Source organism: Taudactylus pleione, unplaced genomic scaffold, assembly GCF_031769625.1.
Source record: "Taudactylus pleione unplaced genomic scaffold, aTauple2 ptg000040l, whole genome shotgun sequence".
Taxonomy (NCBI): domain Eukaryota; kingdom Metazoa; phylum Chordata; class Amphibia; order Anura; family Myobatrachidae; genus Taudactylus; species Taudactylus pleione.
In genome coordinates, this window is record NW_028284442.1 from 23,777,330 (window position 1) to 23,792,580 (window position 15,251).

The window sequence follows — 15,251 nt, forward strand, 5'->3', positions numbered from 1 at the left end:
TCCGGCTCGCAGTTTCGATGGTCGCGATGGTCAAGACCATCGCGGCCATCAAACTGCACGCTCGTATAGTCTGTGGGTGGTGACCCACAGCTATACGAGCGTCCAGGAGGACGCTCCATAGTTATGGAGGACGGCCCTCATTCAGAGCGTGCGCTCTGCTCAGAGCGTACGGCTCTGAATGAGGGCCTTAGATCTAAGCACATCAGATTAAAGTGAATCAGTGGTAATGGACGAGTAACTATGTCAATTAAATAGAGCTCCCAACAATTTCTTTTGATCATAGCAAATTACTATCATTATTATATTTTAATTCTAAAACACCGCAAAGGGACTGATTTAGAGGTGGACGCAGTGTCAATGCAGCACGCATCCAAAGACAAGCGGCTGCATCCAAATACGCTGAAATGCTTACACAGGAGGCCATACAGAGAAAGGCTGCTGCAAGTTTCGATTTTGCGACTGATGGTGCACCAATGGTAATGCACAGTCTCAAGACACTGCAAGTGGGTGTCTCAGTTTCTAGAAAACCGGTCCTGGCATCAGCGTAAGACGCTGACGCAACTGCGGATCAAGACTCAGTATCTGGCCAGAAGTATCCACAGCGCATACACATCGGAATGACCGCACACATTTCCAAAATGAAACAATGAATGCACAATACAGTTATACTATGAACAAACAGCTACAGTAATTAACAAAGACATTCATGAGAACAGTGAGCATACACAGACACAGATAAGCAGAATAATAATATCACATAACATACATACACAATTCTACATATGACATGACAGGAACAAACAAGGACAACAGAGTGGACCAACATGAGAGCTATGGTAGAAGGTGGTGCACTGTGAGAGCAGGAGAGGGCAATGAGAGACAATAGCAGCTAAAGGGTCATTGAGTTTATGTGGGATACACACTTGGGACAAAGGACTGACTGTCATACACACTTACCAATTGGCTGCACTATATATCTGGTCAGAAGAACCAATTTCAATATGCCCGCCCTGTTTTGATGTCGTTTGGAATGGTTCTTGCGGCCAACATAATGTGAGGTTATATGGTTATGTGTACACACTTTAAGATATACACAATATATCTGTACGCTATATAGCATCTTCCATCAAGCACATCCGATGCAATATATCTGTGAAGGACGTCATTCACAGATGTGTGCACACATGTGCAGATGGACTGAACGATATATTGTTTGTCGGCTGTACATCGTCCAGTGTGTACCCAGCATTAGAGGTCCAGGCAGATAGCAGAAGGTGGCGCTAAACAGTTCAGGTGAAAGGAAGGTGGGATGAAGCATGTAAGGGGAGGGAAATGGGGAAAAGGGGAGCAGGGAAGAGAAGTAGATTAAGAGGGAGGAGGGGAGAATGGGGCAGTCGAGAGGTCAGTTTAATTTGGGGTAGAAGTATATGGCAATACAGAGCAATAACACAATAATAAATATAATAACGGATTGGACATCCTGAGGAACTAAAGGAGAGAGGCTAGGGGCCTGATTCGGCGTACACCGCTGATCGCAGATTCCGGATGTCTGAATGGGTCTGCGATCACACACACAGTCCAGCATTAGACTATCAGTGATTGATAGACTGCCGCCATTTCTGGGCGGGGAGGGGGCGGAGACAGCCTCCGTTTTTCAAAGCAGAGGCACGGGTTTGAGTGTAGGGGTCAGGATCTCTGTCGGCTGCCGGAGATTTCCTGGCCTCTTTTACTTATCTGCGATGGTCACTTAGCCGGACGATGGTAGCGCAGATTATCAGATGATGCATCCAAGGACGCAGTTCGGATCAGTAATGCATGCAGGAGGCATGACACCTCCTACTGCATTACCATATTAGTTCTATCGCAGCTGCTACCATGTTAGCAGCTGCAGTAGCCTCTGCGTCCGCCGATGAATCAGCCCCTAGGTTTGAATATCACAGGGACTTGTATAGCTGCGTTATGCAGTCCACCAGTTTGGGCTGCATAATATCATAGCGAGTGTTAGTTGCAACATAGGCGGGCAAGACCTATTTTCCCTCATATTTCTAAACCAGGGCCCAGAGACATTTAGTACCACATTGCTAAAACTAAACTAATACTGTATCCTTCATGTGATAAAAATATTGACAATAGCTGAATCCGTGAAAGGTTGGCAAACTCAGGTTTAAATCCAGTTCAAGAGAAGTCACACTGAACAATGTTCCTCTTTAAATAGAGTAGGTCAGGGGATACCGACTTGCAAGGAGATATCTTAAGGGAGATAAAAACAGCATGCTTGTGCCAAGTTTGCATCTTTTTAGCCCTCTAGCCTCTCCCAACATAGGTAACGAGATGCCTGTGAAAATGACCTGAATTATTCATGTTGCAGAGCAATGCAAGTGAGAAGCACATGGAGATTAGGTAACAAAGTCACAACTTGAGCAATGAGCCTGCACAGTTACAAGTCAGTCTGCCGGCCTCTAAGTACAGGGTATACAGAACTGCTATTCATCACCTGGCAGTCACAATACTCACTGGTTCGGCAGTAAGGGTAAGCATTCCAGGCCTTCTCGTGCATATTTAGTGCTCCCTCGGGCGCCAGCATCCTTACAAATGTTGGTACTTTGCTGTACACAAGACAGACAATGAAAAAGTTTTGTAGACATTGACCACACAAAAGCCTAAATTCAAAGGCTGCAGACATAAGAGCAGTAAGGGTATGCACAAACAAATACAATAAATGCAAAACAATGCTTTTGCTGAAACCTCTGTAAAAGTTGTCAAATCAGATGGCACAAGAAAAATGCATAACCAGAAAATACAATCCACCAAGGGAAATGCCCGAATGTGTGAGCAACGTATATGAAAAAGGTTACATATACAGTAAACCATTGACAGCTCCTTAAGCAATCTCTCTGTAAATGTTCAATTGACGACAAATAGATGTTAAAATTGTAATTAAAAACAATCAAAATGCTCCACCAATATGGTGAATATTCCAACCGTACAGCCACGATCACATAGCTACATTTTCAAACAACTAATGTCATTTTTGCATTCTTATTGTTTAAAATTAAAGTACACCCAGCACAACATTCCCACCCTTAAACTGCCCGTACACTATCAACTTTTTCATCAGATCAGAGAACTCAGTGATCATGAAGCAATCAACTTTTTTTATCAGGTACGCCAAATATTCTATCTCTAGGGGTCTCCCCATACATTCATCAGATTATTATTTGACTCCTAGGTAAATTTAAATACATGGCTGGACACAAGCTCCGCCACCTGGCTGTAATAAAAAAAAAAAAAAATTATTATCGGGGATTCCCCCAATTCTTAACTAGCACCAGCACATTCATCCCAGTAGCAAAACTGATGCGTGGTCCCTCCGGATTTTAGGATAACCAGGAAGTTCCACCTTGCCTAGGTAACTGTATTGCGAAAAAGAATGGAAGGGATAGGAATATATCAGGGGTTCTCAGCTCCAGTGCTCGAGTACCATCAACTTTAATCATGCACAGGTGAGTTAAACTATTTTGCTGCATCAATAATTATCCAACCTGTTTCTACAGACAGAAATCCTCAAAACATGACCTGTTGGGGTTGAGAACCACTGCCATATGCTATTTACATTATCTATATTATCTAGAGGTCTCAAAGGAGTTAAATAAATAAACAAATTACAAAAAAGTGACTTATTAATTATAATTTTTTTGGGGGGGGGGGTGAAGACTTAAGGAAAGTAATAAAACATGGTTGGTTCTGGGGTGCTTTTATTTATTTATTAAATGGTAAACTTGTATCTGGGCAAGCAGGTACTTGTAGTTCCTCAACTTCTAGTATTCCTGGCAGCCATTTTTGACACTATGGATGGTTTTATCCAGGAGGGGAGCCCGCATCTAATTGTGTGGGCCCGAGTCCCCAGGAGAAACCAGTCAAGGTGCCAACTGACCTGGGGCTGGATGTAACCATGGTAAAGAAGACCGCCACACTGTGGATCTCCCCCAAATGGTTCCAAAGCCTAGTGCTGGTTACACTAAGATCAGGTGGGACCCCAACTTGCTTTTTCCCCTGACAATAGAAGTAGGGGATCTTGCTCAAAGGAGATTGTGATTCTGTATTTATACACCTTGTGACATTCAGAATTTTTTTTGTATAACAACTTAACACATAACGTATACATATACACACACACTATATATTTTTTTATTTCTGCACACCCCGATCACAAAGCCGTTCAGGCTTTGAAACGTCGGCCTAATAAATGATCCATTATTGATTTAAAAAAGACCCAGTGCGTGCCGCCTGTTTCCCATGGGAGAATTTGGACTGATACATATACAGTACCAGTCAAAAGTTTGGACACACCTTCTCTAGGGCAGAAACTAGGATATCTGTCACCCGGTGCTAGGCAGTAATTTTTCGCCCCCTTCCTTCCCGTACCTGGATTTTGTCCTTGCTCCTCCATAAGGCAGTGCACTACTCAGACGTCCCTGGTATAGTGACTTACATTATTCCACACACCGTAATGCCCAATACACATTATGCCACACATTGTAATGCCTATTACCAAAGTGCCACTTACATATTTGCCCGACAACATTTTATGCCCCACAGTAAGGCTTCTAATTACTTTAAAATTACCTGCTCATTGTCAGGGGTTTTATGCTCATTACCAGGGGTTTTATGCTCGGTGCCAGGGGTTTACATGCTCGGTGCCAGGGGTTTACATGCTCGGTGCCAGGGGTTTACATGCTCGGTGCCAGGGGTTTACATGCTCGGTGCCAGGGGGTTACATATGTGTAGCTATGGGGTTTATGCTCGTTGCCAGGGGTTACATGCTCATTGCCATGGGGTTTATGCTCGTTGCCAGGGGTTACATGCTCATTGCTATGGGATTTATGCTCGTTGCCAGGGGGTTTCACGGGAGAAGATGCAGCTTTCAGCATCTTCTCCCGGCACTTCTGTGTGCATTGTGCTGGCCTAACAGACACTAGAGGTCCAATTGGACCTCTAGCATCTGTCTCCTCCTTGGTGGCGGCCATTTTTGGATGGCCGTTTTCAGCAGAGTCTATGCGGACGGCTAGTCCGCCTGGAATCTGCTAAAAATGGCCATCCAAAAATGGCCGCCACCAAAGAGGCGACAGACACTAGACGTCCAGTAAGGACCTCTAGCATCTGTCTCCTCCTCGGCGGTGGCCATTTTTGGATGGCCGTTTTCTGAATATGCAGCCCCCAAGCCACCGCAAGTCAGCCTTTTTTCACCCCCTGCATTCTGGCACCCGGTACACGTGCACCTCTAGCCCCCTCCCTAGTTGCGGCCCTGCCTTCTCATTCAATGGTTTTTGTTTATTTAAATTATTTTCAACATGGTAGATTAATACTGAAGACAAAAGGGGGCTACTTTGAGGAATCTAAAATATAAAACATATCTTGATTAATATATTATATATATCTCAACAATGGTGGTGTCCGGCACTCCTCCAGTAATGTAATTCAGCTTGCCCGGTGCCTATCCTAAAGAAATCATATATGTCCACACAAGATGGATGGCACTCTAGGTCTCATGTGTGCTGAAAAAAATCCCCCAGAGCCTGGAGTATAGGTCGACGTCTCAGGGCGCAAACCCTTTTATCAAGACCAAGATCTTGATAAAAGGGTTTGCGCCCTGAAACGTCGACCTATACTCCAGGCTCTGGGGGATTTATTTCAGCACACATGAGACCTAGAGTGCCATCCATCTTGTTTGGAATATATATATATATATATATATATATATATATATATATATATATATATATATATATATATATATATACATACACCTGAAAGGAAAGCAGTTCTGATATCCTTGTTTGCCCATGCATTATGCAAGATAAAAATGAGGACAAAACAATCAATATTATGGGAAAAAGATATGGAAACATCTAATTAATGGGCTGTGCTGTGATCAGTACACTGAGGTGCCTTACTTTTCAGCCACATACCTAACATTTGCAAAATGTTGTGCAAAGTATCTAGATGGATTATTGGGAAATACACCAATAATGTGCAAGGTAGAAAAATTAACCTCTATTGTTTCCAGGTGCAATATAATCCCCAATACAATAAAATTATGGCCCTCATTCAGAGCCGTACGCTCTGAGCAGAGCGCACGCTCTGAATGAGGGCCGGGCTCCATTTTCATGGAGCGTCCTCCTGGACGCTCGTATAGCTGTGGGTCACCACCCACAGGCTATAAGAGCGTGCATTGTGATGGCCGCGATGGTCGAGACCATCGCGACCATCGAATTTGCGAGCCGGAGCCTGCGGTTGAGGTTTTCAACCGCAAGCTCCAGAGTGATTTTGGCTCTATCAGAGCCAAAATCACTCCCACTGACATTACTAGTGATGTCAGTGGGCCGGCTTCTGTCGGGAGGCGTTCCCTTAGGAACGCCCCCGTCAGGGAGGCACGCCCCCGGCACGCCCACCAAAGGGGGCGTGCTGTCAATCAACATTGACAGCACGCCCCCTTTGATCGGACACAACGAGCGAAGGACTTTCCTTTGCTCGTCGCGTCTGGCGCATGCGCACGACGGAGCTCCCTCCGTCGTGCGCATGCTCAGTCCATAACATCGACCCACTTGCGAGCGGACAGCCGCTCGCGAGTGGGTCTGAATCAGGCCCTATATTTTTCAGAATTATATTGTTTAATACACTAACACTTAATTCTATTTGTACAGCACATTTATATGCAATGGTGCTAGGATTCAAAAGGTGCCAGAAACAATCCTTAGATATTCTGATTCATGGTGACATGGCGGTATCACACATTTGCTGCAGATTTGCCAGCTGCCGTTTCATGCTGCGAGTATCCCGTTCCAGGTGCTCTTTTAGACTGAGATCTGATAACTGTGGAAGCCACCGAATACACTGAACTCAATGTTCATGGAACCAGCTTGACATGACAATGGATGACTAATGGACAATGGATGATTTACTAAGCAGTCTTAGGAGACAGAGTGAAAAGTGATAAGGTACCAGCCAATCAGCTCCTAACTGCCATCTCACAGGCTGTGTTTGAATAATGACAGTTAGGAGCTGATTGGCTGGCACCTTATCACTTTTCACTCTGTCTCCTAACACTGCTTAGTAAATAGACCCCATAGTGTGTTATCTTGCTGGAAGTAACCATTAGAAGAATGGCAGAATGTGGCCATAGACGGATGCACATGGTCAGCAACAATACACAGTTAGGCTGTGACATTTAAACAATACTTATATGCAATTAAGGGGCTTAATGTGTGCGATAAAAACATTCCCCACAGCATTACACTCCCTGAACCACTGCCATATGGAAGGATGAATACATGTAATCATGTGATTTACGCCACATTCTGACCCTACCATCTGCATGCAGCAGCGGAGATTTGTCAGACCAGGGGAGACTGTATCCAGTGTAGACTCGGTTTCCTTTTGTAAGCGGACTTGGTTGGAACCCTGGGGTCTGCTGCTGTATCCTATCTACTTTAATGTTCAACGTGTGGTGCATACAGAGATGGTGCATAGCACTGTTGTAACACATGGTTATTTGAGTTACTGTCGCCTTTCTGTCAGCTTGAACCAGTCTGGCCATTCTTCTCTGATCTCTCTCATTAAAAGGCCATTTTCACTTACTTTTTGTTTTGATATCATTCTCTATAAACTCTAGAGACTGTTGTGCGTGAAAATGCCTGGAGATAAGCAGCATGTAAGATACTCAAACCACCTCGTCTGTCAATAACAAATATTCCATGGTCAAAGTCACTTAGATCATATTACTTTCCATTCTGTTGTTTGGGCTGAGCAACAACTAAACCTCTTGACCGTATCTGCATTTATGCATGGAGTTGTGGCTACATGATTGGTTGATTAGATATTTGCATTAAGGAGCAGGTGTACAGTTGTGAGCAGAGTGGCCACTGAGTGTACTTCCAATACCTCAATACATTCATAAAATTGACATTCGAAGATAATAGCCAAAAAGTGAGTGGCAGCTATATCAAATGATGTGGCACTCATCCACAGTAAAGGAACCAAACAACTTCTTACGAGAAATACAAAATATGTGGAATTTACATCTCTCCCTAAGTAGACAGTGACGTCTAGGTTGGATGTGTATATATTTCTACTTTCCCCCTAAAAAACTTGGTCACCATTTGCCATCTCTACCAATCAAGGAAACTTAGCACAATTTCCTAAGGGGAATAAGGCTTGCCATTAGTTTTCCTTGAACTCAAAAGAGCAAAATAATAGATTACCTTTGTAAATGATAAATCTTGTGTGTGTATTGACCCTTCTCTCCGTCCTTCTCGTAAGGTTCATTGACAAGGACTTCAACGCCCTCGCCCCCGCCTGTTTCATTCTTACTGGCTTCTGCTACAGAGTAGAGCTGGCCCACTTGGTACTGAAAGGGTTATAAAAAAAAAAAAAAAAAAAAAGCATTCAAATTGTGTCAGTGCGTATCAAGTTACCTCCCATTTGAAAGACCAAAAAAAAAATAATCACATCCTATTACTGTAGCAAGAAAAGGTCAATAATGGAAGTACATGCACAGACGTAAATGATAAACCTCTTAAAATATTTTAAACATGCGTCAGATGACTCAGATCCTGTGTTGCTATTAAACAGAACACATGGCTCCTAAAACATTTTCTTGGTGCTTTAAACAGTCTGCAAAATAAGTCTTTACATTGTTATTAATCATAAGCATAACACAAACATGATATTTAATGTAATTTTTTTTTTTTTTTTTTAAATAAAAATAGTTTAAGATTGATCCCTGAGTGCACTAAACACCACCACATATCTCAGTGGTACAGTCCACATTTTGCCCATCATTACCACCAAAGCTTTCTGTTTTCTGGCCTTTATACACCCTCCTTCCTTACATTGCTGATCCCTGCTGTACAGGTCACAGCACAAGTTTTAAGAGGATAGGCTGGTCCCGGCAACACTAGCATCGCCTATTTAATCCTTCCTGTTATTTCTGATCCTTTAATCTCATTTGGAAAAAAATTTAATAAATAAATAAAAAAGAAGAAATGGATGAGGAGGAACAGAGAATCCCACAAGCTTAGCGATAAATACAATTACTTCTCTTTCTCAGAAATATTCAGCTGCCTGGTATTATTTCACCTATTATATACCAATTACACTGAAATGTAAACATTTGGGGATTTCTAAGGGATTGGCCAGGATTTGACGAAAATTGGGAAGAAAAATAAGATACATACTAAAAAAAAACCAATAATAATAATAATAATATAAAAAGGTGCACAGAACTGTTTTTAGGGTCACTTTGAACAAACATATGGCAATGTGAATCTGGCTACGCATGCTTCCCAAAACTTCTGCATCCAACATTCTCCTCGCACATGTACCAGTGTTAAGCTGGGTACACACAATATACCATATATCGTTCCCACGCAGATCAGAACAATATATCATACACATTGTATAGTGTGTGTCTGATCCGTCATTAACGGCGGCCGTTCATCGTATCATGCCAACTGCTGTTCTGCACAGCAGATGGGACGATGCAATAAAAGACGCGGTAATGTTACAGGAGGCATGTAACGACAATGCACTGTCGTACACAAGATTGTGTAGTGTGTACGGCACGTGCGATGTATCCTTACATCGCATCGCACTGTCGCTGGGTCACAGATCATATAGTGTACCCAGCTTTAGTCATTGACTCAACCAACCATAGTATATAACTGCATAAAATCAGAGCTGTGATGCAGACAAACCTGCCATCTATCACGGCTAATTATGTTGGCGCTCTATAAACAACAGATAGCAACCAGTCAGCACCTTCACGTTAGTGCCCAAGCTGTGTACAAGTTTGTAGTTGAGGCTGGCTAACACCTTATTGTCAAATCAGTAAGTACATCTTTATCCATAATCTGTTATATCTCACGCTAAAGGTCAGCTATGTATCTAACCCCTTCGCTGATGAGGGTTTTCTTACCAGTCATTCAAGGGAAATGTATTTTATTGTAATTGAATATTTATGTATATGTTTGGGTAATGTGAATTCCATTGACAGTCAAACCAAGTTACTTTAATACATCATATAAAATAATTTAAAAAACTTATTAACTGGTGTGTTTAATTGACAGAAAATAATTGGGAAATAGTAGCTAGCGCTCAGGTTGGGCTTACCAAAGCAAGCCTAAATAAAACAGTTCCAATTTATAAAGCTAGGATGGAGGCACTGATATAAGGGTACACCGCTTAACTGGCAAATAAGGGTGGGTATATCCAAGACATCAAGGGAGATGGTAACCTAGAGTTCCTTCAGAGGTTAAAGGGGGGTTAGCCCAGTGCTGAGACTATTTTCCCACGTTAGCGCTCATGATGTTGCAACAACAATATCACCGATTTTTATACGATACACACACAAATTATACCTTATTTTGTTTATTTTTCAGAAGACTTTGTATTTTCAGAAAATACCAATTGGCCAAAAAAAGTGTTTTAGTATTAAAATTTAAAGCAAGTGAAACAAAAGTAAATAGGATTTAAAAAAAAACAAAAAAAAAAAACACACACACATGACAAAGACACTTTGTGGCACTTTTTTGCAATAAAATCTTCTCTTAAATAGAATACTTTTTTTTCCTGCAAAATTTTGCATCTTGATTTAGACAGTATGTGTAGGTATAATATTGCTGACCAACAAGGCCTAGCATTTTTTTAAACTAGGAAACCTACCGCATTAAATAAGGGGATGCCTTTTTTATTATATGACACAACACGGGGGAGATTTGGGAGATTTTAACACTGTTTAAGTCATTACATGGTTATCGCCAGACAATTTTTTTTGCAAAATGTTGTGTCTCGATTTAAAAAGTATGATGGAGTAGGGGGGGCAGAGGTACTTAACGTTCCTCCTTCATTATTATTTTGTGTTTTAAAATACAGTGAAGTTGGCACTTCCTGCATCTCATTCATTCTAGTGTTTTTTCACTTCCCAGAAAGCAGCCCAGCTCATTGTTCTACATTTTAATGTACACGCGGATGACTAGTGACACTCGTCCTCAGCAGCAAAGGCGTTAATATAGTTTATGAAATTTTACTCGAAAATACAACAGGCTGGGCCAAGCTCCTTACAATGTTTAATCAACAGAAAGTTTTAGAGGATGGTAACTAGATTAATATGTTAAAATTTAATAGTTGTCTGTAACAATGTCTTTCCTTTGTGCTATGCTTTTGTAGGACTGTTGTGTGCTATATATTTATATATTTTTTTTATGTATGTTTAAAATTAAGAAAAATGCAATAAAAAAAATAATACTTTATCCCCAAAAGAAAAAAATCAGAAAGTTTACTTGTGCCCTCAGGAACTAGTTTCTCAGATGCCTAGATTATAAACTGAACAGGATAAATCAAATAAAACACAAAGTGACACACACAAAACGCCAGTAAGGGGTTAGCAAAATAGCTGGGTCAACTATTTTGATATGCAAAGTGCTATGTCAGGGCTGCATCTATTATCACCACAGACGACAATGCTGTCATTGTAGGACTCAGTATGAGCAACATACGTGTGGCATGGTACTTGTGTGCATCCAAGAGGCTACATGGAAAGGACAACAGCAAACAGGGGAACCAAATATCCAAGTGATCCTACTTAGACTAGGTAAAACCGTATGGCTGGAGCAACTTTATTAATGTAGGGCCTATTCCTATATAAGTATTTTCTCAGGGAAATAAAAGAATGGGTTACCTGCCATATCACAATCTATCACGCGTCCTACAAGTTTACCCTGAAAGCATCAAACGCAAAGACAAAAGGCATCAGCCATGTTCCTCACAACTTGTTACTTACATAGGAATGTTTAATAGTTTATTTTAGGACTAAGCAATCATCTGTTTGGCTTAGTTTGCTTATCATTTCTTGTCCAGAGATGACTCTGTGTTCTTTACCTTAATGGATGTGAGGGAATGTGGAGATTGCCAGCTAGCTGGATTCGTGGTCAGAACAGTTGTACAGTCCAAAGTGATGATCACGATTTATTATTTTAGCCAAATACTCCAGCCAGAGCCTGTGTTCAGTCTTGTTGAAAGAGCAATGAGATCCCCACACAGGACCTGATTCAGATATGTACATGAACCGGATGTTTACGCACATCTCCAATGGTTATTAGATCTGTGCATGTGCAGATCTGGGGCTGTGATGTTGCTCACAGTGCCCCAATGTCTGCAGCATGATTGACAGATGCTACCACAAAATATTAGATTAGTAGCATAAGCGTCGGAATGGGAAGGGGGACTCCCCCGTCCCCCCAAACATTTGAGAGCACCAGTGGAGCGGCGACCCCTGCACTGCACGGAGGAGGCGTAATGTGTGGTCTTTTAAAGTTAAAAGACCGCACATTAAACCTCCTCCTCCGCGCAGGGCAGGGCCTGTGCAGCCTAGCGCTACAATGCACAGCCCCTGACCGTCCACGGCTGCCGCTCCTGTCTCCACCTCCTGCTGTTACGGCGCCTATGCGCAGCCCAGCAACAGGTAAGGGAGGGAGGGGTGCTAAATTAAATTATATATTGCCCCCTTAATAAAATCGTTCCGAAGCCCCTGATCAGGGGTGTGAATTTTGTGGGTTGCAAGATCACTCTAAAAAGTGAGAAAGGGCAGACATGCTTTCAGGCTTTACGTGGCAAATTCAGTAAGGGTGTGTAGAATTAATAGCCACAGTATGCAAGTATACCAGCACAAATTGCCAGCCAAGTAACAAAAAAGTGAATATTTCAGGAAGATTGTCCTTTCAAATCAAAAAGAAAAAAGGAAAATATAAGGTTTGGAAAAGAACCGATAACAACATTAGCTTATTTGTTATCTTAAATAGATAGCAGATGTGAACTATTACTAGCTCTGGAAAATGGGAGTCACACTTACGCCAGTAAATAAGGTGTAATAAGGGAAAAGCATGATTCGCTCCGCCAGTATACTGCATACTGCTCAATGTGCAGATCTGTTCTGGAACTGCACTTGCAGGACTGGAATAAGCAGTTATGGCTGTTCGTTAATGATAGCTCTTCACACACACTACTGTAATTCCATAGCAGCCTGGTCTCTGCTCACTAATTTTGTTTCCAAGCTCCGCAAACACGTAGAAACAACATCAACCTACACACTAGTTGCAAGAAGGGAACAGAACTTAGCCATGTCCCCAAACAGCTGTCCTGCGCGGTCACTTTACACTGCATTGGGCAGGGAACTGCATACACATATAACAGTCAGGTCAGCCGGTGACTGCACCAGTCACCGGCTGACCTGACTGTTGTACATGCCAGGACAAATCAGGTCACCACTTGATGAATCACATCTGATCATTTTGGACCGTGCATGTGATGTGGAGCCAATTTGGTCGTAAACCATAAAATTCCTCCATGAAATTGCTGTGTGTGGCCAGTTTCAATTTATCATTTGAAGGAAGGAGCAGGAGTACTAATGTATTATCAATTCTCCCCGTTTGACACTTGTTGCTATGGAAAAGGAGTAGACGAGCAATGAACACAGACAAAAAAAAAATTTCATGGACTATAAAGACGGAAGACGACACAGTTATAATTCCTTTTGTGAAATAAAAGTGTAAGTGGCCAAGCTTATTAGACACAAGAAAGACAGAGCAAACAAAGGCACAATGGGTCTCATCCAGAGATGGACGCAAATCCTGTCGCAGCTGTGACCCTGTAAACAGCTGTGGTGCGAAAGTATGCAACTGTTGCAACTGGGATTTGTAAGCGACTTACATACATACACAGACGCAGCATCGATGTTCTGAGTAACCCTAAGGTCATTGAGAATTTCCTTTGTAAATAAGATGGCGGAGTTTAACCACTGCGTACAAATTCGCAATTGCATACACGCTGCCAAAACGGTCACGATGCGTCTGCATTTAAGTAACCACCCCCTCCCATTACATCCCACTGACTGTCAATCACTCTGCGTCCCAAGTTCTCTCTACGGCCTCTGTCGGTAATGAAACTTGCCGCATGCGCAGCACAAATATAGTCGTTCAACGCTCTGAATCGGGCCCAATGTTAGAGCGATTATGCTAGATATAGATATATACATATATATCTATAACAACCAAAGCAAGCCGGCACTCAATTGAAACACAGGTCCAACGTACCTGGGTGCCTCCAAACAAAATCTTGAAAGCAATATAGTGGCACTCACATGGCTTTATATAGATATTATTGATGGTGTAGTAACACCAAATCACCCACCAGTATCCTTATAGGTCAACGTTTCATTTTTATTCCAAAAATTTCTTCAGGTCTTGAAGAAATTTTTGTAATAAAAATGAAACGTTGACCTATAAAGGATACTGGTCGGTGATTTGGTGTTAATACATACACCATCAATATGAGTGCCACTATATCTATATATATATCTATATATATATATATATATATTTTATGCTAGTTAAAACTGTGAGTCATTCTTTATCTGACAAGCTAAAGTAGATTACATGTTATTTGTAAGGTATTTTTAGAATATAAACCAATATACTCATTCGTCTAAGCTTAAATGAAACAGTCACCAACTGGCTACAGAATGTATGATCACCCGTTGTTTGGTATCTCAGTTATGGTGCAGTACGAAATGTACTATATTGCATGTAATGAGTTTAATAGCACAATATTCTTCATAGAAATATACAGGTACTCTAGCTTCAGGAGGTTTATTGTGTGTACTGTGCCAGATCATTATAACTTAGATGTTACATATACTATATAATAAGAAGAATATACTCATGTGTCCTATGGTCTAATGTATACTATGATTAAACAGCATTATTTATCTAACCTTGAACATTGAGCCGCATTGTGGGCCTGATTCAGAGCCGGACGCTCTGACCAGAGCGCTCGCTCTGAATCAGGGCCGGCCTAGCTTAAAATGGAGCGGCCTCTTGGTCGCTCGCATAGCTGTGGGTGACCACCCACAGCTTATGTGAGCGGCCAAAAAGATGGTCGCGATGGTCAAGACCATCGCGACCATCAGGCTTGCGACGAGACCCTGCGGTAGGGTCTCGCTGCCGCAAGCCCAGGAGTGCTTTTGGCTCTATCAGAGCCAAAAGCACTCCCACTGACATCACTAGTGATGTCAGTGGGGCCGGACCAAGACGGCAGGCGTTCCCATGGGAACGCCTCCGTCTGGGCAGCCACACCCCTGACACGCCCACCAAAGGGGGCGTGCTGTCACTCACCATCGACAGCACGCCCCCTTTGGT

General features: G+C 42.2%; 1 protein-coding gene across 1 annotated transcript in view; it reads right to left on the reverse strand.

Annotated features, from left to right (window-relative positions):
- The window catches only part of PITPNA (phosphatidylinositol transfer protein alpha), a 64,086-nt gene that overhangs the window by 35,451 nt on the left and 13,384 nt on the right, over positions 1 to 15,251 (reverse strand). Inside the window, exons 3-4 of the mRNA XM_088453846.1 lie at positions 8,262 to 8,407; positions 2,515 to 2,606 (exon numbers count right to left, since the gene is read on the reverse strand). Coding sequence (XP_088309972.1) covers positions 2,515 to 2,606; positions 8,262 to 8,407 — 238 coding nt within the window. The remainder of the gene's footprint in view (positions 1 to 2,514; positions 2,607 to 8,261; positions 8,408 to 15,251) is intronic.